At 44.4% G+C, this 27604-nt stretch overlaps 4 protein-coding genes across 12 annotated transcripts; 1 reads left to right on the plus strand and 3 right to left on the minus strand.

The window, feature by feature from the left end:
• Window positions 1-4512, minus strand: LOC125986738 (gasdermin-E). Its single transcript, XM_049750596.1, has 10 exons — window positions 3504-4512; window positions 2556-2777; window positions 2259-2439; window positions 2015-2192; window positions 1841-1946; window positions 1559-1696; window positions 1327-1448; window positions 1143-1263; window positions 977-1047; window positions 1-887 (listed from the first exon to the last, which is right to left on the minus strand). The coding sequence occupies exons 1-10, from the start codon at window positions 3508-3510 to the stop codon at window positions 657-659; spliced, it is 1377 nt and encodes a 458-aa protein (XP_049606553.1). The 5' UTR covers window positions 3511-4512; the 3' UTR covers window positions 1-656.
• LOC125986726 (oxysterol-binding protein-related protein 3) lies at window positions 4502-12424 on the minus strand. Its single transcript, XM_049750574.2, has 22 exons — window positions 12285-12424; window positions 9513-9685; window positions 9310-9426; window positions 9115-9168; window positions 8937-9050; window positions 8713-8862; window positions 8537-8627; window positions 8340-8443; window positions 8180-8242; window positions 7966-8101; window positions 7748-7872; window positions 7537-7668; window positions 7151-7238; window positions 6578-6813; window positions 6371-6508; window positions 6108-6171; window positions 5878-5956; window positions 5611-5755; window positions 5250-5394; window positions 5048-5174; window positions 4841-4963; window positions 4502-4606 (listed from the first exon to the last, which is right to left on the minus strand). Exons 2-22 carry the CDS (start codon window positions 9573-9575, stop codon window positions 4510-4512), a joined length of 2391 nt encoding a protein of 796 aa, XP_049606531.1. The 5' UTR covers window positions 9576-9685; window positions 12285-12424; the 3' UTR covers window positions 4502-4509.
• On the plus strand, window positions 11943-24081 carry tril (TLR4 interactor with leucine-rich repeats). Of its 3 annotated transcripts, XR_011085896.1 has the most exons (7): window positions 11943-12082; window positions 12146-12197; window positions 12297-12364; window positions 13907-14064; window positions 15507-19907; window positions 20061-20216; window positions 20287-24081. XR_011085896.1 is itself a non-coding variant. In XM_068649110.1 (4 exons), exon 4 carries the CDS (start codon window positions 16326-16328, stop codon window positions 18639-18641), a length of 2316 nt encoding a protein of 771 aa, XP_068505211.1. In that variant the 5' UTR covers window positions 11943-12197; window positions 12297-12364; window positions 13907-14064; window positions 15507-16325; the 3' UTR covers window positions 18642-18993. The 3 variants fall into 3 exon arrangements, 2 of the variants coding, with proteins under 2 accessions (XP_068505211.1, XP_049606534.1); XM_068649110.1 differs by lacking the exons at window positions 20061-20216; window positions 20287-24081 and having other exon boundaries at window positions 11943-12197; window positions 15507-18993; XM_049750577.2 differs by lacking the exons at window positions 12146-12197; window positions 12297-12364; window positions 20061-20216; window positions 20287-24081 and having other exon boundaries at window positions 15507-18993.
• On the minus strand, window positions 19142-27335 carry LOC125986734 (cyclic AMP-responsive element-binding protein 5). 7 transcript variants are annotated; one of them, XM_049750591.1, is made up of 11 exons: window positions 26860-27010; window positions 25066-25132; window positions 24871-24964; window positions 23967-24076; window positions 23471-23727; window positions 22293-22419; window positions 21988-22059; window positions 20523-20834; window positions 20205-20447; window positions 20022-20130; window positions 19142-19791 (listed from the first exon to the last, which is right to left on the minus strand). In XM_049750591.1, exons 1-11 carry the CDS (start codon window positions 26883-26885, stop codon window positions 19658-19660), a joined length of 1551 nt encoding a protein of 516 aa, XP_049606548.1. In that variant the 5' UTR covers window positions 26886-27010; the 3' UTR covers window positions 19142-19657. The 7 variants fall into 7 exon arrangements, with proteins under 7 accessions (XP_049606548.1, XP_049606544.1, XP_049606545.1 ...); XM_049750587.2 differs by lacking the exon at window positions 26860-27010 and adding an exon at window positions 27219-27335 and having other exon boundaries at window positions 20205-20834; XM_049750588.1 differs by having other exon boundaries at window positions 20205-20834; window positions 23471-23688.
• Between the last annotated feature and the right edge of the window lie 269 nt (window positions 27336-27604).

Genomic DNA, 27604 nt, shown 5'->3' on the forward strand with positions numbered 1-27604 from the left:
TTAAATGTGAGAAGCTTTTATTTCTGATCACTTACAGTGAACAATATCCTTCAAAACTATACTATAACTTGTCAGACAAGAAATGTAAGTGCATAAAAATGACACATAAGAATGATTTGGAGTCATACTTCATGAATAAAACATAAATAATTCACAACTTAAAAATATATCTTTGGTAAAATTTCATGGGCTTACATACATTTATTATTGCTGATAAATATTTGTGACGTCTTCTTCATAGATATGGTCAATAGTAGCATCGATAAAAACATTATCATGGCAAGAAATTGCAAACAGTTTTAGCATAGTTCTGTATGAACATAGTGCACTTATAGTAGTGTATACATTAAATGGTCTGTTTTAAAACAGAAATGAGAAAGAAATGTCAGCATACTATTCAGTGGTTATTTTTCTATATTCATCTTTCTCAGCAGATGAATTAAAAGGCACAATGTACCATCTGAGTATTCACTAGTTGCCAACATAAAAGTATATTAAGTTGATAAATATTTCATGTAAAATCTAATGTAAAACATGCATGTACCTTGGATAAATACGAGTTGGAAACACTGATATAGTTTGTAAATATGAGAGTACTCGGTCGTGGTACATTATTAAAATTGGAAAATAACATAAATAATACAGGAAGAGGAATCCTATTTTTGTCCACTGCACAGCAAGGACAGTCCATATGTGCTGAGGCGAAGGACCAAAAGTTGCACTTCTTTTTTTTCCATTTCCAACCAGAGTTGGTTGTTTTCAACAAACAAGGTCACGCCAATGGAGCTGAGAAGTTTATCTGCTTGCTGGAAAGCTTGTTGCTCAACCAGTGGAGTCGGAAGAAATCCGAAGGAGAGACGACGGCTGCTTTCCTCCATCAGGTTCAACTTGAAGGAAGGGAAACGGGTGATGAGTTGCAGCAGCCAATCGGGTTCAAATTTTGGTCAGCAAAAACAGACTTTTTGAAAGTACTAACCAGAGTGCTGAAGGCCTCTAAGAACTCGGGTTGACTGCCACGCATGAGGCTTAAAGTTTCATCAGGCAGCTCTACAAATAAGACCAAAAAAAAAAAAAACGATCACATGATAAGACAGAAAAAGCTTTGCAGGAATATGACCTTGAGGATGTAAATGTCCTCTCACCTTCCAAAGCACTGACCAACAGAAGAACAGCATTCAAGGAGGCAAAGGTGCCGTCGACAGAGTCCAATTCCTTCTCCTGCTGTGCCGTGTCAGGTGTTTTGCCGAAGCACAATTCCTCCAGCTGAAAAACGCAAGATGTGACCTCAAAACGTAATCGGTGGGCACCTTGTGAAGGTTCACTCACGTAGGACTGCAGATGCGAGAGAGTCATTCTGTTGGTCAGGATGGCTTGCAGCTCGTGGAACAAGGCCTGCCGATTTGGTTGGGAGAGCGCGGCTAGTGGAGCGAGATCTTCCACGGAAGATCCTGATAAAGAATGAGAGGGCTCAATGACTCAAGATTTCACTTCCCTTTCAAAACAATGAAGAGTGAATGGCGTTTAGGTAAACCGCAGTAAAACGCATCATCAAACTAACCATTTTGTTGTGGTTGCTCTTCTGGAATAATCCCATCTGCACACAACCCATCCACCACACACAGGTCATCTTCAGAGGACCACGCCCTGTCCATAATGGTTTCAAAGCCCCCGATTTTCCCAGGATGAAGGCAGAGCTCTGAAATGACATGCTCATTTATTCCAAAATCAGCCATTTCGTAGAAGAAAATATAAATGTCATATTCCAAGTGTTTCTGGGAACTACTTTAGCGTTCCAAGAATGAAGAGGTAGTTTTTACGCTGGTCTCACAGACACACTCACCGAAGTGGCCGTCTTTTTTTATTTCCAGTTCCAAGACGCTGTATGCAATGACGAAATCAGGTTGGATCTTCAAAGAAACATTGCTGTGATTGCTCTCGATAGAGGCCTGGAATGACAAAAACACACATGCTTGCTATTTTGCTTCATATTATGAAAAAAAAAAAAGAAACTCACCTTAATATCAGCCCCCAACTTGCCCAACACTCTCAGCATGGCACGCAAAGCACACTGCTCCTTCTGGGTCTGTGTGACGGTGCAGACAGCAGTGGTCAGGATCCTCTCTTTGACAACGGCCAGAACGTCAGATCGCTTCTCCAGCTGCTGCACCAACTCGTGCTCCATGTTCATCAACCTGATGCAACGGGTGGACAATGTAGGCGCCGGTTTCTATCGTACCATGTGATGAATTATTTAGCACCTCTTGTTGGAGTCCTGTAACAACTTCTTCACATTCACTTCCTCTTTATCCAGCTTGCCAAAATCCGACAGGAGTTTACTTGAGCCCTGAGCCTCGGCGGAAACGATCTCGACATCCACCTTGCCCGTGACTTTGTTTCCATACACGCCCACGTAGGTCAGGAACTGTCTCTTGGACACATCTGAAACAGCCATTAACATTAGGTGCTAGCTAATCTTAAAAATCATTTCTACGTGATATAGCGGGGACTTGAGTGTCTGCACTTTTATGATCAAGACATAAACACCTAGTACATACCAGGTATAAGCACCTCGTCACCCAGCAACAAATCACTGAGGTTAAAATCTGTCGTTTGGTATTTGGGCCTCTGCCAGAACCAAACCCGTTTGTGTTTAACCACCAGAGCCATTGGAAGGAGCTTGGAAGAGTCATTCATGCAGGACACGGGGATGAGGCTTCCTTCTGGGTCAACCTGGCGGACAAATTTGGCAGTGGCCTTGGAAAACGCAGCAGCTTGAGCTGTGGAAAAAATGAGAACACAAAAGAGCTGAAGGCAATTTTCATAGTTTTCATGTCTTTGGATTGTTGGGGGGAAAAAAAGAAAGTTGTCTGAGAGTAAAATCAACAACTGGAAACATTTGTAAGTACTTCCTCTCTGGGAGAGTGACAAGTTCTCACTTTTACAACAAAATGGGGCCCGGCTTTTTTTGTCTATACAGTGAATGGCGAAAATAGATTTATTTTTTTGCCCTGTTAATCTATGAATTTTTGTATTCTCCGATTGGTCAATCAAGTTTGACGAGCAAATCTGTGGTCACCCGCACTCATTTAATAATCATCTCCAATGAGTATAATAATATATAATATATAATAATCTTAATAATAAAAAGAGGGGAAGGCCCACCCAATCCAGGTTAAGCGCAGCGCGTGGTATGACGTCATACGCATGAATTATTTTCAGACGAATCTGTTAAAGTCGGTACAGTTATTTAATCGTCAACTGCGTTTAGAATTATTGTATTAGAAACTTAAGAGTTAAAAGTGCCATTTAGAAAAAGCGTGTTTCCCGCTGCACACACGCGTGTACTGTTCCAGGCAGCGCTTCTAAATGCGGTCCAAAACTAGTCTCATGACTCGGATTCTCGAATTAAATCACATAACAGCCCCTGAGCAAAAGTGACGAGCACAATCGTCCCATTTTCTTCACCCAAAACAACATTTAAATAGTAGTTAACAGCTACTTACACTGCATGTTCTGAAAAGTAGGTTGTGACGTCACTGTCAAAAAGCTCCGCGGCTGATGTTTTTTTCCCAAGGTTAATGTCACCGAAGCGAACGAGTTGTTGTCAACTGGGGATTATTAAAACGACTTTTCTCGCGCTGGGAGTTATTAGAAAATGGTGGTCATAGTCGGGCGATGGAGTGAGGAGGTTGCAAATAACGGTACGCCTACTTTTGCTCTCCGCCCACTTGAGTCACAGACCGGACTCAACTCAAGCAGCTTTATGTTTAGAAAAAAAAAAGATCTTCACTGAATTCTTTTTCTCTGAAATTGTTTAGTGATTTTTGTGGTTCAGACGGCACAGGTGAGCTTTTTTAGGTCACAAGCCAGCCAGCTAACCAACCAGCCTGTCTGAGAATCACATCAAGTGTAGAGTGCAAGCCAATCCGGATATTTTGTTTGAAAGGATGGGGGATTTTTGTGCTTCAGATGGCACCACAATTTAAACCAGAAAGAACAGACAGGTGTTATTTTTTTTAGGTCACAATTTGTCGAGCAATATACTTGCAAATACATCGAGTGCTTCTCCACCTAGAAGAGTCATGTCGTCGTCCATCGTGGTGTATAGCTGTGGAGATCATCAAGCAAATTCATTCATATAGCAGATTGAGTTTGATCTCTATAAAAAAAACACAAAACTGCAAACGGGGAGAAAAGGTGTCCATCTTTAGTATTGTTTATTATCGATTTAGAAGCAGCAGTCTTTTTTTTTTCTATTTAGGTTACAATCCAAGGCACTTTGGTAAATGTTGATCCATAAAACTTTGATTTGAGTCTACACTGACAGTGTAAATCACAATTAAGATGAGACAAAGATAAAGATTATGCTAAAACGAGAAACGATTCTGCTGGTGCATGAAAGAGGGCACAGGAAGTCCATTCTGATTTGGGTGACCACGACACAGATCAAGACCACCCGAGGTCTGTTTCACTTCAGTTTTCCGCTTCTCTCTTTATGGTCATATCAGGTCACCACAACACCGGGAAGTCCACTTTAGTGAAGCCGGGATCTCTGCGCAGCTCCCAGTATGAGTTGGTGCTCACCCACGAGTCATTCTCCGACTTCCTGAAAATACAATTAAAGTAGTTGTAGATATTTTCTCGATACGTTATAGGAACCCAATTAAAAAATATTCACGGTGCCTGTGTGTCTTTTTGTTATTGTGTTGAACAAATGGGGCGTGAACAGACTATCACTTGTGACACGCTAACATGTGTACGTATGTTATCTCACGGTCGTGTGGGTGGAAAAGAAGACACACGTGCGCACGTCTGATTGTGCATTCGAGTGGCGGCATACTTGAAGAAGCGCGGTTGGTGTGTCATGTTGTTTTCCTCCAGCACTTTTCTCCTCTCTCTCTGCAGATGCTCTATCCTCTGCTTCTGTTCTTCAGCTCCTTCCACATCTCCCTCCTCCAAAAGCCTGAACAAAGAGAAGTGTGTGTGCAGGCTCTTTAGTACTTTTTCTCCCAAAATTTACTCCAAAAGCAAACGAACTGATGCTAACCTCTGGTCCAGCCTGAAACGTGTATCTGTAGGGGGCAGTAGGGGTTTTAGGATGGGATCCAACTCGTTTAACTCCACTGCAAACTTAGTGAACCCATAGTACTGGTCTTGGTCCACTGGCATGGGATCTACGGAAACAAATAAGCGTACAGAGTGTGACATCATTGTAAGGTCGGCGCCATGCTTCTGTTTTCTTCACTCACTTGCTCTCCAGATGCACGTGGCAGAGGGCGGGTCGCCCTGAAAAATGGACTCGTGCCATTTTCCAAACATGGAGTGTATCACTTTTCCGTTTGAATCGGTCACCACAGCCTCTATCTCATTGACAGAGGAGCTCCATGATTTTGCCTGAAAAACATAAAAGGGCAATCAAATGTCAAAACAAAGAACATCCAACACTGTCCTGTCAAAAGTGTGAAAGGATTTAATTTCAGGCTGGCTATTTTTGTTATTCCCTTTTTGGTCAGCAGAGGGCACTGTATGCTTGATAGTGTTACTTATAACTATATTAGTACCAAGTGTGTTGCATTCAGGAAAATCTTGGGAAAATCTGTATCGTCTGACCTTGACAAATGTGACTTTACACTCGCAAGTGTCACTGTTGACATTTTTGATGGTCATCTCTCCATAGTGTTCAATCCATCGCTGCCCGCTGAGGATGTTGTGGATGCAGGATGTCACTTTGTTCCATTCATAATGGTCCCCGAAGCTACAAACAAAGTTGTGCATTTCATCAAGTTCAATCCATTGAATACTTTGCTACAAGGTTTACATTACTGTGGCAGGAAGAGAGTGTTCATCCCACAAATGGTAAATAAATAAATGACTCACGAAGGCAGTGTGACGTGGGTAGTCCCAACTGGAACTATTTCCATGGATTTGCCCCAAAATTTATTTTTCAAGCGAACATCTAAAAAGGAAGGGAACAAAATTCATTGCGGTTTACAAATCACCTCACACATGTAGACGCTACAGAATAATATCTTTAGACGACAACTGCTCTTAACCCAAATTTGACCTGAAGTATCATAATGTTACATAAAAACGTTCTTCATGCTCACCTTGCCAAAAAGAAAAGTTCTTTGAATCAGCGTGACATACTGACACAGGTGGATGATGGCTCACCTGTGATGACAGGGATATAAAAAAAAAAAAAATACTCACAAAACAGGAAGTGGTTGCAGTTCCTCCTCATGCAGATACTAACTAGAATGAGTCACCGCATCTTAACAATCATTCAAAATTACCGCAGCGTTGCCGAGGCACTGACAAAGCCGTACGACATTCCAAAGTCAAACTTCACTATTGCCCGTGTCAAACGTACCTGTTCACCGAGAAACCTGAAGCCCTTGTCGGGTCTGTCGCACTCGTAGGTTTCTCCCAAGACCGGGTTGAAAGGTTTGCTTCCAGCTCGGTAGTAGGAAGAAGTGTATGCGGTGATGGCAAATGTCGCAACATATACCTGTGGAGGAAAAAAAAAATGGTGATTAAATAGTATTATTATTTCGAATGAAAACTTCTCTCCTCTAACCATGCGCTGGTAAGGGTTGGTGGTCTTGTTGGCTGTGTCCAGCAGCTCGCTGTACTCCAGCTCCTCACAAAACCTCTGCAGGGTGTTGAGTGGCTCGTTCAACTGGACCGGCATGGCCACCTTGGACAAGTCCTTGCCAATGTTGTTCCTGAGGATGTTCCACAGACTCACGCTGCTGGGGGGACTGGGCGAGGGCAGAGTGGTGCGACGGCGAACCACAGATCCCACGCTGCTCACTGCCAAGAGTTGGAAACAGTTAAATGGAGAAAAAATCCAAGATGCCAAATTAGCTGGACTTAAAAATATGGCCAACATATTTGATCAGAGACCATAGCGGATTCGATTTTCTCAAATTAGCTCATCCGGATGCACGTCATTTAATTTACACCGTCGACAATCACGATGGCGCTTTTCAGATTTGTTCCACGCGCCTTTCAGCGTCGACCGAGTTCAACGCTCATTAAATATGAAGCAATGCTATCAGTCTCTGAAAAGCAACACTCAAGCGGATTAGTCACACTCCTCGAGCTTGCTTCCCTTTGCCCGTGACGCAGCACCGTGTGTTCCATGTACCCGAGTTGTGTCTGCTCCCTCCGTTGCTACAGGTCTCCACGGAAATGCTGTCGCTCACGTCGCTGATATACGAGTCGTCGTCGGAGAGCTGGCGACAAAGCAATAGTGAAAGGTCAGCGGGCAAACAGAGTGAACCGATAAATTAGGTCAGAAAGCGTTTGACTAAAACGCTGAACGATTTCTCAAATGAACCACCGATGCTTCGGTTATTAAAGCTTTATCGAGGTTAAAAACTTTTCAATGTCACTTTGCCTTTTTCTATAAGCCAAAGAGAAATATGGATTAAAACAGAAAGAAAATTCAGAGCCCTATGTGCGAATGAATAATAAAAGAGTGACTTGAGTGAAAAGAGCAGGACTGAGTTTATAAAGCCAACCAAGCATCACCTCATTCTCGGAGGAGGACGAGGAGAGAAGGTATTCCTGCGCATCGTAGAACTCTGATATCGACTCGGCGATTGATGCTCTGCTTTCATTTGATGCCTGGTGGACCAAAGAATGGCCTTCATCTGGACAATCCTGGTCGGATGATAAAAGTCGGCAGGGAGAATTATTAGGGCCGGTGTTTATTGCGTAATCACATGGGTGCATCACTCACTGAGCTATAGGCGCTCTTTAAGGCCGTAACCTGCATGGGTTGGGGAGCTTGCATTTCAATACTTTGCTTTAATCTCTCCCTTTCTGCTGACAGAGCACTATGGGCTGATTTCAAGGTGCTGTGGACTGAAGAGGAAGAAACAGACACAAAGGGCATTGTTATTAAAATGACACAAACACGGCTTTTTATGTCATGGAAGATCTCAGGGGCGGATTTACTGTTGTTTGCTAGTCTGCTGAAGTTCTCTTGCATACGAGAAACCTCAACGGGAGAGTCCGGAGATGCCGGGGATGCTTCTTGGCTGTTGGCCTCCATCGTAGGGAGATTAGGATTGGAGGCGTTGTTTTGAGGCATCTGAAAGGCAAGATGAAGATGGAACATTATATGGTAATATAAACACAATGTGCACAATGGACAAAAAATAAAAAGTACCTGTGTAGTTACTTTGCTATTTTTGCTATTCTTGGATCGCCATCTCTTTGTCCTCTTCTCTTTCTTTGAGATGTCAGAAGTAGATGACACAAGATAATCACATTTGTGAGCCCAATCTGATTGACATAATCCCATTTGAACAAAGAGTGTATTTGTTTACTTGTAGTCCGCCGATAGATGAGGAAGAATACGTGCGATGCATGACCGCCATACTACTCAGCAGCAGGTTGAGTTCCTGAAGGTAGGCTTCACACTCGACCAAGTCTGGGTGAACAACATCATTATTTTCAAATGAAACTTCCCGTAAGAGAAGTGGAACAATTATGAGGAAGTCAAGTTAATTGTGTTTAAACAAACCTTTGGCACACTTGTTCATGTCTTCTGAGGAGTGAAGCCAAGAGGTGACCTTGGCCTGATGGATGGACATCTGCTTGGGGAGAGTCGCCCTCTGTGTGAGAGAGACGTAAAACTTGACTTCAACCCATTGCGAATTAGACATTTTCCACAAATCAGCTTGCACTGACCCAACTTACCTTCCTTATAGAGTTGTTGAGGGAGGGTGAGGAAAAGGTATGAGTGTGGTAGTGGTGAGAAGGAGGACATGAGGAAATCTCGTTCTGCCGGAACACACGGTGGTGACGCAGCTTTGACACCCACTCTTCAAATACCTCGGGAGACTTCATCTGTGCTCCGGAAATAAGTAGCGAATTGAATTATATCACGAGTGGCCTACTTTGCATGTATTCCTGAAAAGTACCTTCAGGTGATAGATGTTGTCCTCCGTGTCCAGATCGATGCACATGGTCGACTTCTTGATTGCCATAACGGAAAGGCCGACATCGATGCAACCGTGAATCTTTCCCTTTCTTAGCTGCCGATGAAACAAAATGTGAATTAGCATAAAAAAAATGGCGACGACAACAGGAAATACTTACATCCGTGCCATGTTTTGCATACTTCAGGATGCCCCTGTCCAGCAGGAAAAATCTCTGCATGGTGAAACACAATAGCAAAGTTAATAATTCTCCAAGGACATTGAGTGGAATGAAGCTTTGCTAGCCTTGTGTGTTTGTTCCAGTTCAATAAGCATCAGATTTAATAACCCCCAATTAGTCTTATGAGGCGCTCACTTTGTGCCATCCTTTCATAGGCCACTTTCTTCTCTTTAACAGGAAACCCTGCTGTAGCTCAGGCTGCTGCATGACGTCAGGAACCCCCCGGAGCCCCTCAACAATTTCCCAACTGTCCTATAGGGGGAGCAGGCAAAACAGCACATATATATATAAAAAAAAACTCATTTAATCTGCAGCAAACTCAGCAAACAAAAACTCACCTGGTTATTATCTGGCTTGGAAGAACCACTACTGTCGCTGTGAGTTGGCGACGGTGACATCATCTTTGCCGCCGTTCCTTTTTGGTGCGCGACGTCCGGTGCTGGAGATCACAGTGGAGCAGCCGAGAGCAGCACTCTGACCTTTGAAGGTCACGCGACAGCAGTTGGTGCTGCCGAGAAAGGGTAGGAGAAACCCGGGTTATGATGATGATGATGATCATGTGAATATGCAAGCACAAAAGATTCAAACACATTCAACAAACGCCGGTTCTTTTTGGGAATAAGGACTCGGCTCTCGACTTAACTCATGTTTCCGTGCTAGACATTCCTCCCTTTGCCCCACATGCCACAACTGGGCTGTGTTTGTTCATGCTTTTGTTGCAGCGCTATGAGCGTTTTCTAGCCACGCCTCATGTCTGCATGACACTGTGAAGTGAACGTGGAGACACAATGCGTCCCAAAATGGCTGACGGGGGAATATTAATCTTATTTAATAAGTGCATTTCAATACACTCTATGCAAAGAGTGGAATGGTTTCAATGAGTGTGTGAGCTATTTTGCGGCATCTCGGGGGCTCCCTTACAGCCGGTGCCGTGCCCAGTGGGTGAGTCATCAACAGGAAAGAATGTGCTTTGATACGCCATAACAAGCGCGGTGAAAAGCATACTGAATCCACACCGGGCCTTGGACTGCAAAACACACACAGCAGAGAAACAATACACTCCAATAGCTTAATTTAGCTCAACAAAGTTCTTACACTCATGTTACAGTCCGGCTGACTGGCATCATCAGCGGTCAGTAAAAGTAGCCCATTGCATAACACGCTCCACCTCGAAAAAAGCTTTCCTACGCTCATTACGCTTTTTCAACGGTTAACTCCTTTTCATTCTCAGTTTATTTGTTGTTGTTGGTGGATGAAGTCAAAAGAGAACAAGCCTACTCCAACTTGAAAGGATAATAATTACGACTGTCCGAAAGGCCATTAATCGGCAACCTGTAAACCGTGTAATCCCTATAAGTGTTAATCATTAATGACGCAAAAGCGTGTAAATGATCTGTTAAAGGTGCAACGAGGTTATGTCATCAGCAAAGTCACAAGACGTATATGTGGGAAGAAAGGTGTCAAGGTGACGCAAATGGATTGTTTTTCTAAAATGGGGGAAAGGGATCATTACTACTGCCCAAAAAAGTTACATTACTTTTATACAATGTGTTGTTCGGCAGTTTCCCAGACAGCCTGAGTAATTTCTAGCCTGAGGAAATGTCAGACTGGACTTTCCAGTCATGAGCAGGAGTGACAAAACAAACACTGATTCGCAACTAATACGCTGGCCTTTGAGCAGATACTTTATACGATATTCTTGATCTCCATCTTGAGGGCCAAGAACTAGTCGCTAGTGAAGCAAAACTATGCTAAATCTAGATTTTAACTCGGGCAAATATGGAATCAATGTTCAAACGGCTTTCCATAACAGCATGAACCGCTATCAACCGGACATTGCATTAGCGTAGAAATGGATTGCAGATCTTGCAGCAAAGCTTCTTACCAGAATTATCCAGTGAAAACTGTGCATGATCCCGTGATTATCAGACTGTGAGAGCAAGTTGCTTTAGATTACATTTTGAAGCACCCAAATTTTGGGATAACTATAGCAGCTGTTTAGTGGGAAACATATGGTGGCAGTAGCACTTAACACCGCTTATCTGACCTCTACCATCATGTCCACAGAGTGTGGCGCTGAGCGGGCATATTTTTAACAACATGCTTGATTTCAATATAATGCCTGTGATGGTTGAATGCCGACATCAGCAGCCTGTAATCGTGGGGCGATCACGTTATGACTCGTTGCCATGGGAACAAAACATGAATTGCATCCAGTTAGGCTGCTTGTCACGTTGTTTTTCAAATTATCACTATTTTTTCACAAGAGAGAACTACGCTGAGTGGCAACCGAGCATATTAGTTAAGGTGGTGTGCTTAACAGTTTAAAGTAGGTGTGGACTAGAAAGTGTGATAAATGACTGCGTAATGTCAGCCAATCTGATGTCAACCAATGGAACGAGGAAAAACACTTGCTTAACCTTTGGATGGATGAATGACTTGACTTCTATATAAAACCACTTTTGTGATGTTGCCTAAATCAATTTTGTACAGTGCTGTTACATATTTCACATTTGTTTAGGCAGTTATTTCAGTAAGACCAGATTGTTTTTGTTTTGATTACTATCATTTGGTCTTCTTTACTGCCTGAACTAAAAAAATAAAATAAAATACAGTACTGTGGCTACTGTATGTTGTATGCTTGATAAGAAAACAAGTACTCTTCTAGATCACACAATGGAAACAAAACAAAAAACAGAGTTTATACATAACGTAAATAATACTTTAAAGTGTTTCATCGGTGATTTATTTAAACAATAGTAGTGGAATTTTAGACAGGCGCCAACGTCGACCATCTAACGCCACAGGTGTTCAATTAGATCTGTTGGGGTCCCACCACTTGGCGCTGCCATCACTGAGATTCCTCAGGAAGTGAAGATCCAACACTCCGGACGTTACCGTCGAACCGGTGCGTGAAAAACATGGTCAACAGCTTAATTATTTCCGCATTGTAATGCGCTACTGCTTTCAGACTCTGATGTTTCACCGAAAGTCCCGACGAAGTCTAGTTAGTCATTCTATCGGTAAGCGGTGTTCTTACTTCGCCATCAAAGACCTGACCGCGGCGCGGCATAGCGCTTATCAAAACGAATATTGACGTTTCTCTTTACCTGCTTTGGTAGTGTCAGTGAGAAGAAACGTTTTGGATTCCAAGGTGAAAATAAGAGCGTCGCATCCTGGTCGTAAAGAGGTGAAGTACCTGTCCGGGAAGTACTCGTTTCATTGCAGGAAAACTGTAGAAGAAGGCGGGGCTTGGGTGGTGTTTTGGTTGAGTGGCGTTTCGCTTAGCCAATCATAAACAGGGATTAACATACGGGGACGTTCACTCAGGATGGCTTGACACGTTTTAAAATGAATGACGTGGACAGAAATGTAATTTGCTGGCGGCGTATATAAAGACAGAAAGTTAACCGTCAAAACAAAGAAGCCAGAAAATAAACACCCAATGTAAAAAGAGATAGGTAGAGTACACATACGTTCTATATGAACTTGTGAAGAATGTTTTTTTTTTTTGCAGTACATGATATAGAATAAGCAAATAGGGGTAATGTGTTCCCGACCAGTATGCCCCTATGTCCCCTGGAATGCCTGCCATTGCCTTGCTGCTTCAGCTTTTGTTTATCCAACAAAACAAATTTCCCTCCTTACAAGGCTGCTACTTCCTGCTTGCGCCTATTGCTGTGGCAACAAGAGGGAAGGAGAAGCAACATTGAAAGGGAGGGGAACATTTGGGAGAGTTGAGTGTTTGCAGGAACTTGTGAAAATTGCACGGCTGTAGGTGTTTGGAATTTGCATTGTCATTGTGCAGGTTGTTAAGAAAATTAGGAGAGATACTTCTCAGAAAACATGTCACTTAAGAACAATACATTTCCTTCTTCACAAAACAAACAACAGGCAACACACCCTGGCATGAATTTTTGCACATGGACACACTTTGAACCACACCTGTCACACAGTCAAGCACAACAAGGCCCAATGCATTAAGCCCGCAATGACTTGAACATTGCGCAATTTAAAAAGCGAAAGAAGAGACAGAGTGGCTCATCAATAAACTAACAGAATGAAAGCTGATTCCAGAATAGCTATTTACATCCCCTAGATCACGTTTCTCTTTCCCAAACACACCTCCGACGCGTATGATTGTTTATGACAGTATGCAAGAAATGCATATCATCAATGTTTGTTGTAGTTTTGGGAAGTTCTCCAAGTAAGCATTTTTTTTGCACATATTTGACTCACTCCCATCTTTGTCATACACCAAAGCGGAACTAATACTAAAATACTTTTTTTAAGATTCGAGACCATGTGGTTGAACAAAACTGCAGTTTAGAAATTTAATTGTGGCTCTTGAAACAGCAGAGGGCGATGTTTGACAGAATCAGGTCATTTTGCTGCAAATCAGATGACTCACATTTCTTGGGATGAAAAGTAGAGAACACACTTTTTGTTCCTAATCTGTTTGTATTATCTGAGAGAATAAAATGCAATAATACAGATTATAAATACTTCTACATATCCATGCTCATTAGTTCATGTTTTCACGGGCTTGGTGCTCCCAACCAGGGTCATTGTGGTAATGCCGTTTTAAGATCTTAAGGCCCATTCTCTGAGTCATTATGTGATTCAGTCTGATTATGTGCACTTTCTTTCAAACTTCATCCATCAAAGGCTTGTTCTCACTTATTTCCTTTATACCCCCCCCTCCCCCCTACCCTCGCTACCCTTTCAACAGGGCAAAGGCGTGCAGCAATTATTTCCAGATGTAGAAGTACGTCTTCTGTTCTCCCTTTCTGCATTCTCAAAGTGGAGACCGAAGCTCTTGCAGTCCTGGGTCTGGTTCTGGAGCTGAACAGAATCCAAGGAAGAAATGCAGTTCCCCATGTCACAGTGGTATGTTTTTGTAAAAACAAGCACTTTTTTTCTCCTTGTTATATTGTATTGTGAGTTTTTTTTACATCCCCTTTAATGAAAGCCATCTGGAGAACAATAGGAAGATGGAGTTTGAGCGCTTTCCTGTCCAGGTGTCTCTCCTACGCTTCCTGTCTTTATACATATTTAATTAAACTGGACTAAAATATGATTCGCACTGCAGATGATGTTGGGAATAAATTCATACACTTTAAATTTCAGATGTAAATGGATGTCAGTGCTCTTGCTAGAGTGTTTAGATGTGTCGAGAAGGCCTCGCTGGCCTGACCGCCCACTATCGATGGCCACGTGTCCCAATATTTTTACCTGTCGTCCACATCTTTGTGCAGATAAAAAAAAAATCTCAGCGCAGTGACAGATAGGAAAGAATTTCTTTCACCTTCCCCCTCTAAGTGCATAAACATGCTCGCTCGCTCGCTCACCCCCGCACAAACATGCAAAGGCGCGCGCACCGTCTTAGTGCGCGTGAGCATGAGTCCGAGTCAAAGCTCTTAATGATCCCACCAGCTGTTGCTCATGTAAACACACAATCCCACCTCCTCGCCGCCTCTTTGCTTCCTCTCCTCCATTCCCACAAGCAAGTAGGTGAAGATATAGTCCTTGCAATATGTGCCTTACCACATATGGGGACAATCTGAGTTCATCGTCTAAGCATCGTCTCCTCAATGTAATCGAAATTATCGTTCCAATGTTGAAATATGCTGATGCTACAGGCTAGCTTGGTGCTGGCACAGTGGCAGACAGAATGTGGGTCAGGCCCAGAACACTTTTCCTTCCTTCCTTCCTCCGTCATCCATTCTCCAATTTATTACCTTGCATCGTTTTATGCTCACATTTCCAAAGAGCCGTTTCCTCAATGTGCAAAGTCATCATCTTTCGGTTGTGTCCGCTCACTCTGTGTGTGTTCCACGGTCACAAAATGGGTAAGGGGGATGTGGGAATCCAAGAGAGAAACATCTAGACAGGAAATGACCCCGAGAAAGAGGGGGCTTCCCAAAGGCTCGCGCTTTGCTCTGTCTTATATACAGACCCCGACTCAGAGTGAGCTCACATCTCAGTATGATGTCTTCCAAGTGGCGAGAGCATGAGAACAAGGCCCATCCAGGGGGATTTGGAGCTTTTGTTTGAGAAAAAACCCAATTCCTGGCTCTGGAAACCATTTTTGTAATTGACCCTCAACTCTGACTGAAAAATATGTGTGCCTGTGTTTGTCCTTGGTATTTAATCTGCAAGTATATTTTGGAAGGAAAAAAAATTACTACTGCTTTACGTGTGCCAGTGGCGAAAAGCATTTTACCTCATGTGTCATAAATGGACAGATGTCTTGGCAGAAAAATATACAAAAGCTTACTGGACTCAATACCCGCACATGGTGAATTTAATCTTTTCTCTCAACTCGACAGATCAGATTTGGCACATCTCCCTCCGACATTTGCGACCTGAATTCCTTTGCCTGCAAATGTGAACCATGTGTGCACCTTCTGGTCGCTTAATGAGAAGAAGGTACAAGGTCTGAGCTACAGTAGGAGTCGCTCCCTCGAGGTAAGGCCTGCACAACCACAATCAGGGATAATTTTCAAAGTCTAATTGTTAACTTCTGCGGGTCACAAAAAGTATCTCAAGATGGAAAAGTGTTTGAGCGGGGGTTCTGTAATTTGTTGTAATTGGCTTACTCCCTGGAACACAAATGTCAAACTTTTGAGGGAGAAACATTTTCATTTGAGTTCAAATGATTTTCAGCATTACACAAAAAGTCATTCAAGCTTTTTCCAAAAGTATAAATAGAAGAAATGCAAATCATTTACATACTTGGGAGAGCGTGGGAGTGTTCTTTTTGCTTCTATGTTCATACATCCAGATGAGCGCAATGGTTGGCTGCACACGGTCACGCGCGGGAAACTCGGTCAAAAGTCCCCTGGCGTGCACGCGCCACCCTGCAAACTTTCACGAGCTCACTTGTCATGCTTGCAAGAGGAGGGACTACGTCCATTGTGCACCAGCGCGTGTGTGTGTGTGCGTGGGTAATTCGCAGCAGATGACCACTTGATGGGATGGAGGCTTTCGGGGGATGTGAGCGTTTCCGCAGACTGCTTCAATTAATTTGCGCGACACGCTGCGGAGTGATGGAGACTTTCCTCGGACTGGCGCAGTAGGATCATTGTCACGCAGAAGCAGCAAGTGGAACATGGCGCACGAGTGAATGTCGCTCCAGCGCCGCGGGGATGGATACCGGCTATTTCCTGGCAGGGCTCTGCGCGGTTCTGCTCTGCCTCGGCGGTTTCGCCTCCCCGGGAGTTTGTCCCGACCGCTGCGACTGCCAGCAACCGCAGCGTCTCATGTGCGCCAACCGGGGTTTGCGCTCCGTGCCCTCTCCAAGCGACGACCAGAAGGAGGTGCTGGTCTTCAGCCTTGGGGGTAACTTCATCGGAAACATCTCCGCTAACGACCTCGGAGGGTTCACCGGCTTACTGCGATTGGATTTACAGTTCAATCAAATCCAAAACATCCATCCTAAAGCATTTGAGAACGTGTGTAATTTGGAGGAGCTCTACGTGGGACATAATCGTTTATCCGGCATTCAATTTGGAACTTTGCAACCCTTGAAGAAGCTGACAGTCCTTTGTGTGAATAATAATGACGTCGTTGAAATAACGCCAGGACTTTTGGACAATTTGGATCATCTGGTTAAGTTACGCCTGGATGGCAATAAAATTCAAAGCTTGCAGCTTTCACTTTTTAAAGACTTGCGCAATCTGCGCTATCTTCATCTGGAGTCCAATCAGCTGCATCACATTCACAGGAATGCCTTTTCTGCACTTGCTCAGCTGCGCTTTCTCAATTTGTCTCACAATAAGCTGCCGGCCCTGCGAGGTGTGACCTTCTCCCATCTCACAGCCTTGACAACTTTACTGCTGTCTGAAAATGAAATCCAACATGTGGGGAATAAAGTTTTTCACCATCTAAAAAAACTATCCAAATTATCTCTCAGTAATAACAGAATTGCTCATTTGCACAGCGGGGCTCTGCTCGGTTTATCAAGCCTCAAAGAGTTCCTGATAGATGGGAATGAACTGGAGGAGATCCCAGCTGGCCTTCTGGATCCTCTGGAGCTCGTGGAGCATTTGGACTTTAGTCGCAACCGGCTCTTTAATATTGACTCTTTAGCATTTCTTCATCTTAAACAGCTCAGGTTTCTGAAGCTACGGAATAACGTCCTAACAAGCCTACCGGGTGACATTTTCAAGCTAAATAACTTTCTTCACAACCTGGATCTCCACGGTAACAACTGGACTTGCGATTGTCGCCTGGAAGAGCTGAAAAGATGGATGTCCGCAGCACGTTCAAAGGGGAGACTGTTGGATGTGTTTGTACAGTGCCATCACCCAGCAACCCTGAGAGGGACCTCCTTGGACCGTGTGAACACGTCCCACTTTCAGTCTGCTGGGAACTGGAGCGGTCTGTGTGGGAGCCACGGCGGACCCGAGGAGAGCCAGGGAGGGAAGACCTGGCTTAAGATGAAGGGTGAAGTTTGGCAGGAAGAAAGCGGAAGAGAAGATCCAAAGCAACAAAAGCAGGATAAGACGACACAAGGGAAGGAAGAGGCGGGTATACAAGGAGACCAAGGCGGAACAGAGGTGCCAGGAATGGTTCATTCATTCAAAAAGAACTCTCGCAGATCCAAGTCATCAACCGACGCGCTTACAAAAAGTGCCAAAATTGAGAAGGTTTCCAGGACACATCCAGAGAAGGGCATCTCTACAGCAAGTCATGATGGGAACCGGCAGAGTGTCTCCACAACTCTCATCCCATCCGGAGAAACGTTTGATCTTCTTAGAACGGACCACAAAGGGGTCCCACCTATCGTCACCGATCCGTGTGCCTTCAACCGCCATTTCATCACCAACGTGTCAGTGGACCAGGTCACGAGCAGTACAGTCACTGTCCACTGGGCGACACTAGGACTCAGTCCAGACCTGGATGAGGTGCACTACCGGATTATGTTTGACCGCTTCGGGACATCCGAACGGTTTCCACGATACGTTTACGCAACCGGTGCAGCCCGCTCGACGATTCTGCGGGAGCTCCGCCCGGATGTCACCTACATGGTGTGCGTCGAAGGTGTGGTTGCCGGTTCCGTGTGTCAAGTGGCGCCTCGCGACCACTGCTCAGGTCTGGTCACTCTTTCCGAGGACTCGGTCCTGACCGTCAACCTCCAGCTGGTGACCGTGCTGACGTTGGCCGGGAATGGCGTCCTGCTCCTCGTCCTGGGAATGGTCTGGTTGAGCCGAAGCCTGAAGAAGAAGTTGCAGAGGAGGAAGTCGGCGGTCCACGTGCGCCACATGTACTCCACCAGAAGACCTTTTCGAGCCAACTTAGCAAACACCTCGGCGTCCACTGACTTCACAAGCTACCAAAGCAGTCGCCCGGCCCGGCTGGTACCACCAGAAATGGGAGACCTCATTGAGTTCCCTTGTGACCGCTTTCAAGATTCCTCTTCCTCTCGCAGAGACATTGACCTGCCCAGATTCTCCGATTAGGACATTGTTTGAGAGCAGAGGCAACGGCTTGATTTTTACACATTTCCTGCCACCTGCAAGGACTTTTTATGTGCTTTTGTTTTGCAATGTTTTGAATGCAAGTGTGACCGCATGAATATTAGTTTTGACTTTACAAGACATCCTAATGTCTTGTTATAAAGTATAGTTTCATGTTTTCTACATTTTTTAAAGACTTTATTTGTCACCTGGGGTTTATGGATTTATTTCTGAGTTGAAATAAAACCTAACTTGATTATGAAGCACAACAAAAAATATGTTTTGTTTGCATGTATTATGATATCTTAATTGTAACTACACATGACATATAGAACCTTTAACCTTTTATAACCTTATTAGATATTCAATTAAAACAAGAGCAGCATTATTTCATAGACCTAACCCAGTTGAAAAAGAGTAAAGACAAAGCAATCACTAGAGGGCGCTCTCGACCACGCTTGAGTTCTGACTCAAACATCAAAAATTCTCAATGGGGAACAAAGCAGAATACGATTTTTTTATTATTAATATTATAGATGTACAGTCACCATCTTTACAGTACAAAAAAAAGAAACAAGTGCAAATTAAATTATGCAAACAGGAATTCAATCAGGAGGCGCAGCTAGAGAGAGAAAGTTATTTCCAAAGTGCCTGGAAGGAAATCTTGCATCACGAAATGGCTTCCAACAAAAACACATTGATTTTTAAATTATGATGCAATGGCACTAAAAAGGTGTTCTTAGAAAAATATATAGTCATCATTTTTTAGAAGTTGCCCCTGCTTTGAGGAGAAGGCAAAAGGTGCACGTTTGCATATGTTTTGTTAAAAATAGGAGCTTATAGCATTTAGAGTTGAAAATTAGTGCAAGAGACAGGAGCAAGGCCAAATGAAACGTGGGTCCCTCAACGCTGCAACCATTTTGTCCAAGCTTTATAGAAGGCATTTTATGCACCGTTTGAAACGGACAAAGCGAACAAATGAACGACGTTAACACTGAAAAAGTTGTCTAGTCCGATCTTTAGCGTCCAGGCGCCGGCTCGTGCTGCGTGACGCCTCTCACCGAGGACGTGGTGATGCTGTTGTGTTGGATGGCCTGCCGATGACACGCGGAATCTACAGGGGTGGGACTTCCTCCCGGACTCACCCCTGCAGCTGGACACAGAGACAGCGGTCAATCAAGGTCGCTTGATCCTTCGCTGGCTGTCCTGCGTACTCTTGGCCGTGCTCCTGTGTGGTGCATGCGCAACCATTCAACAAAATCCTTTCAGGTGAATGGAATTTCATTTTGACTCCTAGCAGTATTTTAGATTAGAGGTCTCCATAACGCTTTTGGAATGAACTGGTTGCATAAGTGCGCACACCCAGATGTGGTTGTTACTCACTATTGTAGCCCTGTGCTTCTCTCTGTCGGGCTGTGACAGGACAGTCCTTGTGGGTGAGCAGGATCTGCTTCAGCTGACCGACCTCCGACCTCAGTGACGTCACCTCATTCTGGGCAAGATGGAAATGCATCTCTAAGCATGTACACTGAAGATGTGTGCATGTTGGGCGGCGGCGTGTCCCACCTGCAGCTGAAGGTTGGTGTGAGTCAGCTCCTCGGCTTTCTTCTCCAGAGACGACACCCACAATTTTCTCTTCTGTCTGCAGCGGGTGGCGGCCGCTCGATTGCGTTCCAGGAACTTTTGCCTGCGCTCGTCGGGGTCCTGCTCGGTCGTCCTCCTCCGACGGCTGCAGGTCCCGCCCCCCTGCAGTGCGTGCTGGGAGTGCGGCGATTGACAGGGGTGCATTTGCTGCGGAAGCGGCGATACCTGTGGGCACGCGCAGACGTTGAAATGCCAAAAATTGACTTCAAGAAGCCGACTGGTGATGAAGAGGCGGCATACCTGTGCAGGTACAGACAATGTGGGTGCGGGAGGTGACCCTTGTGGGAGGTGGGTGGGGGGTGATTGGTGTGCTGGTGTGTTCCTTGATGGGTGAGAGTGGCTCCCAAGGTGTTGCGGGTGGGTGGGATGGCATCGCTGTTGGTAGCTGAGGGGTGGGGCGGTGAGCTGAGGATGATGAGGATGATGATGGGGGTGATGTAGTGGAGGAGCTTGGTGGCGCTGTGACATTATCTCCATCATTGCACTCGTGGGATTGTTTACGGGGGCCGTTACCGGGTGCTGGTAGTGATGCCCCATCATCTGCTTGGACCTCTGAACGGAAGCAATATTTTCTTATCACATAGCGAATCTGTGAAAATCTATCGTGACTTGCACCCGGCTACCCCAGTCGATCGATGACATCAGTGAAACCAATAAAATCCTTCCTTTAAAGATTTCTTTTAATGTTAAACGGCTCAAAACCATAATGTATGTCAATTCTTGTGGTCCTGGTGTGAATAACGTCATTAACCACTTTCCCGCCCCTGTCATGGTAGCTTGAGCGTGCACACATGCCCCCTACTAAATTAGAAACAGCAGATAAGCTCGGACCCAACCAAACGCACCTCCGTGATTTTTTCATTTTCATTCTCAATTTCAGTCTTGGCAGATTGAACTTCTCAGTTTCACTCTGGGCCGATTGAACTCATTTAAACCTCATTTCACCTTTCTCTCCTGCACTTGACAAAGGAGAATGTGATTGCAAAAGAGCTCCAGAGAGAGAGCGGGAGGGGAGGGAAGGGGGAGGGATCATGTTTGCAGCATGACATCACCCCCCCTCCATGGCAATATTGCTATCTGCTCCAAGTTACACAATATTTCTTTAAGAGAGGCAAGCTGACTCCCCCCCTCCGTCCGTCCCTCCCTCCCCTTCTCCTCTTCCACTTCAACCATCCAGAGACAGGGGGGGAAAAAAAGGGAGCACATTTAACGGCTGCCAAGGATGAGATCACCCAGCTGTCTGTGCCAGCTTTACCAGACACACACACATAGGCACGGAGAGAACAGGACGGGGCACGAGTATTTCAGCTCTGTTTACTACATAGAAACACTCTGACGGCGGGACCTAGCATTACATCATGGATCTCCTTGGCCTAGATGACACATGCCGTTGATATTTCTGACTGAGGGCATCAGTGAATGAAGTGCACATGAAGCGCTTTAACTCTCCAAATGTTTAAGTAGTTGTGTCAATGTCACCTCCAAGTTAATATTTAACCTTCGGTACCACCTTGAACTTACACGGCGAAATCAATTCTTTTTTTACGTGAGGCAGGTTGCGACGTTGCTATAAGGGAACTGAAAACGAATTCTTCTTTTGCGCCTACAGCGACAGACTTTTATAGGGCCTGATGTTCTTAGCAGAGTAGGAGCCGTCCACATTCACAGGAAGAAAATATTTTCTTTATAGCTGACTGTTCAGTACCTGAGGCGAAGAACAGGACGGGTTGTTTATGGGGCCTGGTATAGCCATTATACAAGACATCTGCTTCTCCATCTGAAGAATAAATAAATGACGCCAAAAAAAATTAACATTTTATTTCCTCCCCGCAAGGTCGCATCCATCAGTTCGTCTGACCTTTTTGATAATTCATCCTCAAGAGAGGAGTGAATTTTTCAATCAGCCATGAATATTTCAACCGCAAGGACATCTCGAGCTGCGTCTTACGAATCGTTCGGAATCGGGAGTAGAGACGCTTGCGGAGACGGAGCCGGGTCGTCTGTACTTACGGACATGTGCTGAGCAGATGCCCCTTGCATGGCGGGGTCGGGCAGGGTGCCAGGCAGCGAGGCTGGCAGCGGTTGACGGTGTCTGTTGCGTATGTGGAAGAGGGAGGAGGCGGGTCCGGGAACAGGCCTGTTGTCAACCGGAGAGAAGGCCGATGAGAAGGATAAAGTTTCACTCACGCGGCTTAGAGACAGAGGTGCAAATTGACATTTATATCCAGGTTTGAATGGCAGATGGAGCTGGCATCAAATAAGGACGGATAAATACATGACATTGTTCTGTCACATTGTGTGCTTGAAGCGGATTTTAATGGATCGCAGGTGGTATCTCGGAATTTGCTAGTCTTCACGTTGAAAATGATACTTGATCGACAATTGAGGGCAATTGGACTGTGTACGGGGGGAAAAGACAGCTAAGGGGGAAAAGGAGAAGGTGAGGAATGGCAGCAGGGAGACGGGACGGTTCCATCCAAGGGCTTGGGCCGTCAGCCAGCGTGACAGCGTGGGCCTCCACGGCCGTGCTGAGGTCATCGCCGGTGATGTCATGACTGAATCCCAGGCATGTGGAGCGTTTAGCTTTACAGCAAAGTGCAGACGGTCCAAAAGCAGCATTTCTTGATGTAACCACAACAGTTTCTACCGGGCCCTCAGGCTGACGGCCAAGGGGGCCCAGTTGCTATGGAAACTGAAGGCAAACATCAGGGGAAACATTCAGATACTTGATCCATGGTTGATTTAGGAATCCTTTGGTGGACACGCTGTCTGAATGCAGCTGCTCACTGATCCACCGTACAGAAAACCGAATCAGATGGCCGCCTACTGTCTGACAGATCCATTGTTCTTTAATCGAACGCTAATATTTGGATTTGTTGTCATTTGAATGGCTACTTAACGCGTCCTTCAAGTTGGTAGTATTGCTGGAATTAAAATCAAAATATTAAATATAATAAAAGGATATATTGTTGTGCACAGGAGAAACACGTTACCCTAAAAGGATGCTGTCTAATCCTTTATAATAATAATAATCTGGGGGCGCAATGAAAGCTGTTTACTCACTGTCCGCATAGGGTGCAGGTGGGTGGTAATGTTTATAGTAATAAGTAGCTGTCCTCCCGCCTTTGACTATTTTTATCCTGACTTTTGAGCAAAAGGATGAGGATGCTTATTAACTGATTACTTACCCTGAATGTGTAAGTGTGGATGGAGCCTGGCTGCTGTTGCCCGATCCAGACATGGAGGAGGATACGGCTTGCTGGGTTGCCAGGCTGCAACTGGGGCCAATCATTGGGACGTGGGCCTGGGCGTGTTGCAGCGAATGGGCGTGGGGATGGTGCAGCGGTGGCTGCTGCTGCTGCTGCTGCTGTGGGTGCTGGAGCTGGGCTTTGAGCTGCTGCTGCTGCTGCTGATTCATACAAGAAGGCCCATTATGGGAAAGCGTCTGCGGAAAGAGCGGCAAAACAACTGGATGCATTTTCTGAAGTGGCTAGACGCTCTCGAGAGTCATGCGAATGCCACACACCAGGGCTGGAAAAAGTATGGCATACGGCCTGCTCCGTTCTTTAATCTGGTCTACTAAATATTCACATTAGCAAACAATTGGTTTTTACTTTATTGCTTGACTTGTCATTTCAAAATCTGATTCAATGCGGCAAAAAAATGAATGACTCAAATGAATACCTGTTTGCTCTCCTCTTCCTCTTGCTCCTGCAGAAACTCCTCCTCTATCTCCTTGAATAGACCAACTTCTTCACAGTTTTGCAGAAAACGAGTCGGGGTCGGTGTCTGGTCTGGAGGGGGGTCACAAAAAAACAGGCTTTGAGCTATTATGTCACTCATTTTCCAAATCGTAAAACATCTCTAATCTCTTTCAGGGTGCCTGACGGGACTCGAACACTTTTCCAAATTTGACACGCAACAAGCCGCTTGCCAGTGGTGTCAAAAGCAAATGTCTGAAGCATCTGATGATTACGGAATGGTGTTCCACTAAGGAGGTGAGTTCTGTCTAATTGGAAAAGGACCTTTGTGTAACAGAAGCTCCTCGTCACGATAGCATCAGTCTGTCTCTTTTGAGTCGTCTAAACACGCGAGGGTCAAGAGTCAGCTGGCTCTTTGTATGGAGGAAAGATTTCATGCATGATACTTGAAAGGATGAGGAACACGCAGAGACACATATGGGGGGAGTCTGGAGTGCTTTTAAATCATGTACAGTATGCGTCCAGACAGACAGACAGACAGACCGACGTTTCTGTGGTTACAGCCATGTCACATAGCCATGAGTCTAAGCAATGGCATGACAATGATGACATGGTCTGCTTTCTTTTCTGATTTACTATCATCTCAGCGGTACTGACGCCTCAACCGACCGGTGTTTTTAATTTAAAGTGCTCTTTACAGATGGTGACATCATTTGATGGAGGATAATGTACACACTGCGAGAAAAGAAAAAAAATCGAGCCAGTACTGAGCTTATCTGATTTTATATTGTATTATGCGCTGTTATGCTGTCTTAAGTCGTTTCTGACCAAAAAGGGGAAAACACGATTTGTGAGGCGGCGATGTGTTTTTGTGTGTGCTCCCTCACCGGTAAAAGTCGTATCCGTCTTGGTGGAGGAGAACCTGAGGGTCATCTCATGTTTGTGTCTGTGAATGATTAGATGCTCCTCAAACTGGAAGCGCTGCAGGAGGAAAATTGGCTGCTCAATATGTACAGTGGATATATATTAAGAAAAACAAAAAAAATAGTCAACACACCCTTGCTCAAATGCCAGAAACCGACCTGAGAGCAGCCAGGTGCCTCGCACACGTAAGGCCTGTCCTGTTTGTCATTCATGTCATATGCAGGCCTACAAAAAGGAGAGAACGTTTAGCAGCAGGATGATCACACTGTATGTATCTTATTCATCTGATGATGATGTCATGCAGAAGGCATTTTCTACATTTCCAGAGACAAATCCTGCAACCTCAGATACTTTGTCACATTTCCTATTATCATATTTACATATATCATGTAGGTGGTGTAACATTATCTTGCTGCTTTAGATAATACTATATTATCATAAAAAGGACAAATACTTGGCGTGCCATGCATCAAATTCAAGTCATGCTCGGATATAAATATCAAGACAAATAGAGGGCTTGACCCCACCAGCTCTTCTAAGCCAGTGATGTGATTATGACTTTTGAGGTGTCAAAACTGCTGGCCCCGCATTTTCCATAGTGGGCCATGCTCCGGACCACCAATCGTGGAGTTCAGATCCGAACCGAAATTCCGACGTTCCTGCATTGGTGCCTCGACGTAGTAAAAAGTTGTGAAACACTTGTTTAGCGTCATGCCTTTCAGACTATTTAATAATCAAGAAAGAAGGGGGTGAGGTCGTAGTAAAAGTTGTGAAACACTGGTTTAGCGTAATGCCTTTCAGACGATTTAATAATCAGGAAAGAAGAAAGAAGGGGGTGAGGTAGGTATGGAGGTGATTGGACTGGAAAGGGTAGTGGGGTAAAGAGAGGGGCAGAGAGGAGGAGGAGGAGGCGACAATGAATGGAACAGGGAAGGAATGAGGGCAGGAGGTGGCAGCAAAGGGGAGGAGGGAGGGCTGCACCGGCCTACTCCTGACAAGTTTGAACCTGCTTCAGCCCCCATTTTCCAACCTCTGGCAAGTGGAGGTGACTTCATTTGTGCGTGCGTGAGTGAGCAAGTGTATGCATGTGTCAAAATGGAAAAAGGATAGATAGATTGATAGATGCAGTGTACAGTTTGTACCACTCTGTCGTCTTTGAGCGGTGCTTGAAAAATGAGCCGAGTCAGCACGTTTCAAGCAAAAACCTTCTGTCAAACTGATGACATCAACGCAGGCTGACGTCACCTTTTAAATGCATAATCCCAACAACATACCAGATGGCATCTTTTTGTTTTTCACCACTTTATCACTTGGGATTAGTAACTGGGATTTGACTGCTATCGTGATCATTATAGTAAATGTAAGAAATATAATAGTTAATACATATTTTATATTTGTCACGTTATATTAGTACATTTAGAAGAAACTATCGTATTAGTTGAAATTATTAAAGTGCCTACAGTATTCTTATATATTTCATGTGCAACATGTAGGATGTAAATGTAATGCATACAGTATTTTATAATATTCAGTATACAATATCTCATACTGAATGAAATATGATCATAACTATTATAATAATATCATCAGCTTATGTGTTTTATATTGTAAAAGTTGTAGTGATTAAAAGAGTTAAATTACTCATAACTCTAATATTTGTTATGGCATAAGTTTATAGTGTATATATTTTTCCCTTATGTCACATGGGATGACAGTAAATTAATAAGAATTACAAATAATAAGAAAAAAATGATGTAATATTACTTGTGATTAATATCTCAGATATGACAGTCTAATATTTTTTTTATCAATACTTTTATGTATTATCTTACTGTAATAATAGTAATGGGAGCAAGAAGACGAATTCATAATTTTCCATTTAATAGAATAAATACATATGGTACTACTACTAATAACTATAACAATAATTAGTAATGATGATGCATACTAACTTCCTGTTGTCGCCGGATGTCAACATCACATTTGGAGTTCATTCAAATCAAAAAAGCTGTCCGGTTCTTCTGAGCATCAAGTCCTCTTCGAGTGACGATCCAGTGTACAGTATTTGTATTTCCCAGAGAAAGTTCCGTAAAACGAAAATAATAGCGGTACGGCGCTGTGCTGTCACACGCTCCCAAATAGACTACCCGACCGGCGAAAAGACGCTCGCTCCTTAGGGACGCGCAAACTTGCCACTGAAGTTTAAAAAAAAAAAGAAAAAAAAAGAAAGAAAAGAAAACGAACATGAAACAAGTCAGCAAGTTTCAAGGACAGCTTTTTATGAATGGGCAGCAGACGTCCGCTTGCTTACCTTCAAGTGAAGAGGGACAAGCGGCGCGAGGAACCACGTTGGACTGCTGCGAGATTACAATACATTCTATTTACAGATGCATTACATCATCCCCTGTGACGTCACGTGGGATTCCTGAACTTCTAAATCATTGCAGTAGGGTGGGCTGGGCTTAGCTCCACACCGGCCGGCCAGGCGGGCGGTTCGGGAAGTGAAAAGAGACGCCTCCGCTGCAGTAGCTCCAACCGGATTGCCTATTCGTGTCGAGACGAACCGCCTTGTGGGTTCTTGTCTGACGGCAGCGCGACGGGACGTCCCGCGGTCGTAGTTGGCGTCAAACTCGCTCCATACGGTGGCAGTGATTCATCTGCAAACACGGTGGATCATGAATGAAAATGTATGACTTA

The sequence above is a fragment of the Syngnathus scovelli genome, chromosome 19 (genome assembly GCF_024217435.2).
Source record: "Syngnathus scovelli strain Florida chromosome 19, RoL_Ssco_1.2, whole genome shotgun sequence".
Lineage (NCBI taxonomy): Eukaryota > Metazoa > Chordata > Actinopteri > Syngnathiformes > Syngnathidae > Syngnathus > Syngnathus scovelli.